Source organism: Lissotriton helveticus, chromosome 9 (assembly GCF_964261635.1).
Source record: "Lissotriton helveticus chromosome 9, aLisHel1.1, whole genome shotgun sequence".
Lineage (NCBI taxonomy): Eukaryota > Metazoa > Chordata > Amphibia > Caudata > Salamandridae > Lissotriton > Lissotriton helveticus.
The window spans coordinates 737,082,156-737,085,920 of NC_136070.1; the positions used below are offsets into that span (position 1 = coordinate 737,082,156).

Genomic DNA, 3,765 nt, shown 5'->3' on the forward strand with positions numbered 1-3,765 from the left:
CAGCAGGGTGCCGACCACATGTCCCGCACAATTCACCTCCTACACAGTCTGGAATTTTCGCTCAATTACCAAAAGTCCCATCTTCACCCCGCACATGTACAGCAGTACCTAGGCGCGGAAATAAACACACTCGCTGCCACAGCGCAACCCAACTCAGCGAGAGTCAACAGCATGCAAGCGCTATTTCAAAAATTCAGGCCACAACACTCACTCCCGGCGCAGGTGTTCATGCAACTGATAGGCATGATGGCCTCCTGCATCTTTATAGTCCCCCACGCGAGGCTACACATGCGTCCGCTTCAGGAATGCTTAGCACGTCAGTAGAACCAGGCTCAAGGACGGCTGAAAGACCTAGTGTTGGTGACCGGTCGTGCATACAACTCTCTGCATTGGTGGAACACACAAAACCTTTGCAGGGGACGACCGTTCCAAGAGCCTGTGCCACAGATAGTACTGACGACAGACGCATCTCTCCAGGGCTGGGGAGCGCATGTCCTCCACTATACAGTGCAGGGACTATGGACACCGCAACAGCAGAAAATGCAAATCAACCTACTAGAACTGATGGCTATCTTCATGGCAATGATGGCATTCAAGTTGCATCTCTGCAACAAAGTCGTGTTGATTCGGACGGACAACATGACTGCGATGTATTACATCCAGAAGCAGGGAGGGACACACTCCCCACAATTGTCACACCTAGCACAGTGCATGTGGAAGTGGGCCATTCAGAGGAACATGTTCCTCATGGCGGAACAACTCCCAGGCAAAGACAACCAGATGGCGGATCTGCTCAGCAGACACAGCCATCAAATGCACGAGTGGGAGATACATCCCTCAGTGCTCCAGCCATATTTCCAGCAGTGGGCTCATCCAGAGATAGACCTCTTCGCCACACACGAAAACGCAAAATGCCGCGCCTTCGCCGCCAGGTTCCCACACCCGCAGTCTCAGGGCAATGCGATATGGATGAACTGGTCGAACAAATTTGCGTACGCCTTTCCTCCAGCACCACTCATACCGCTGGTGGCACGCAAACTGAGGCAACACTCCATGACGCTCATCCTGGTTGCTCCAACGTGGGCACGACAGGCATGGTACACCACGTTCCTAGAACTTTCCGTGGTGCCCCACCAGCGCCTAAGACTCACACCCAGTCTCCTCACTCAGAGCCATGGAGACATTCAACACCCAGATCCGCAGCAGTTGAGCCTTGCAATATGGCTCCTGAGGTCATAGAGTTTGGCTACCTACACCTGCCTCCTGACTGTATGGACATCATAAAGGAGGCTAGGCGACCTACCACCAGGGCCTGCTACGCGGCCAAATGGAAGCGTTTTGTCATCTATTGCTCCAATAATAACATAAATCCACTTGATGCTTCCACGCAAAACATCATATGTTATTTGCTGCACCTGTACAGGTGTAACCTAGCGTATAGTTCCATCAGGATACATTTAGCAGCAATAGCGGCTTATCTTCATAATAGACAGCACCTATCCCTTTTCAGAGTGCCAGCCATTAAAGCATTTATGGAAGGACTGAAAAGGGTCATTCCTCCAAGACACCCGCCTTCGCCAGTCTGGAACCTCAACATAGTCCTCACCAGGCTCATGGGCCCACCATTTGAACCTCTCCACTCTTGTGAGATACAATATCTCACATGGAAAGTGGCTTTTCTAGTCGCAATTACGTCACTACGACGAGTTAGCGAGCTGCAAGCCCTCACTATTCATGAACCTTTCATTCAAATTCATGCTAACAGGGTTGTGCTACGCACCAACCCCAAATTTATGCCCAAGGTAGTTTCACAGTTCCACATTAACCAAACTATCGAACTACCTGTATTCTTCCCAAATCCTGATTCAGTGGCAGACAGAGCACTACACACACTTGATGTTAAAAGGGCTCTTCTGTATTACATAGACAGAACTAAAGACTTCAGGAAAACTAAACAACTGTTCGTTGCCTTCTCTCCACAACACAAAGGCAACCCAATTTCTAAATCAGGTATAGCCAGATGGATTGTTAAGTGCATCCAGATCTGTTATCAAAAGGCTAAACGCACGTTAACAGTTCCCCCAAGAGCGCATTCCACACGCAAATTAGGGGCATCCATGGCTTTCCTAGGTAACATTCCTCTAGAGGACATATGTAGAGCAGCTACATGGACCACCATACACACATTCACCAAACACTACTGCGTGGATGTACACTCAAAACAGCAAGCTGCTTAAGGTCAGGCTGTTCTCAGAACTCTCTTTCAGACTGCTGCAGCTAGCTAGCACGGGCAACCGCCAATAAGGAGGGTACTGCTATTTATTCTATGCATAGATATAAATTCAGCAGCACACATGCCTCGAACGGAATATGCTACTTACCAGTATGCATCTGTTCTTGGCATGTAGGGCTGCTGACATTTATATCGCCCGCCCTCCTCCCCGGTGCCTGTCGCAGTTGTAGCATTCACACTCATTCTAACGCTTGGTCATCACTTACTTTATCACACTCCATCTCTGCCACAATGGCGAAAAACAATCTGAGCATGGAGGGGATGCCCATGCGCACTGTAGTCCAGGGGAGGAGCCACCTATCTCGTGATACTTCGAAGACTCTTCCAGGACAACAATGTGCAATCATCCGGACCCAACACTAGGCGGCGATCTATGCATAGATATAAATGTCAGCAACCCTACATGCCAAGAACAGATGAATACTGGTAAGTAGCATATTCCTTTTGAGTTTTTCAGGGCCTGGAATCATCAGTTCAAATCTTCAGACCTGAGAGTTCCATGCCCAGAGACACACTGTCTCTCAGAGATGCTGCGGCAGGAAGCATTGCGCAGCCCACTCCGCTGCCTGCTGTAAACTAGGGAGAACAAATAATGCTCTGGGCAAATAGGCACAAGCGTGCCCATCACCCCTGCTCTGCACTCCCTTTTAACACCCACAACCCACCAGCAGTCCTGAAGGCCATTTTCCATCAGCATTTCTTTATTGGAATTTTGAAATATTGCTTGGAAAAGGACAGAGTAAATCAGGGTGGTTATTCCCCATTTGGAGGGTGGGGGTGCTCTTAATGGCCGGACGTTGCAGTTAAGGTACTGGGAGGGATACTTAATTCTGTCCCTCTGGTATTTCCATTGCAAACTCCGGAAAGTTGTAATGGAGCTCTTTGTGGTTGACCTGCAACTTTTACCTTTACAGTGGAGTAGTGTGGCTCACTGGTTAGAGGCGGCAGGCCTGAGAGCAGAAGTCAGCCCGGGACCAGGGTTCAATTCCCGACGCGGCAGGGTCGTGGACCTTGGTCAGCGGACTCGATAATTCTCGCTTCGGTGCTTACTCTAATCAGGGGTTACACTCGGCAACTCTGGGCATTAGCTTGCCTAATCTCCACAACGGCCCCACCAATTCCGGGGATGCCTGGCTCCACCTTGGGGACTCCCAGCAAGGGACCATCCCACAGGGAAAGCCAGGACGGGTTCCCCAGAGTTATACAGCGCCGGGACGCCCCGTTGCTGGGGCAGCTGTGCGCTTTACAAGTATACTACATTTACATTTACACATTTACATGATCAACATCTGGTGAACTATCCAAGGAGAAAGACTATCATAAACTGTAACATGCATGGAATTTGGATGGAGAGGCCGTACTTATAAAGTAGAAATGTGCCTGTCCCTTTGAAAAATGATTCTTCTAAATAGAGCTTGGACTGAAGTGAATACAGCCAAACCTAGGGATAGTCAATCTTAAAGCACTGGAAT

At 49.4% G+C, this 3,765-nt stretch overlaps 1 protein-coding gene across 1 annotated transcript; it reads left to right on the forward strand.

Moving 5' to 3' along the window:
- The first annotated feature begins 305 nt into the window (after positions 1 to 305).
- On the forward strand, positions 306 to 2,547 carry LOC144782952 (uncharacterized). The gene is made up of 2 exons (XM_078662182.1): positions 306 to 2,238; positions 2,278 to 2,547. The coding sequence occupies exon 1, from the start codon at positions 306 to 308 to the stop codon at positions 2,235 to 2,237; it is 1,932 nt and encodes a 643-aa protein (XP_078518308.1). The 3' UTR covers position 2,238; positions 2,278 to 2,547.
- The last annotated feature ends 1,218 nt before the right edge of the window (positions 2,548 to 3,765 follow it).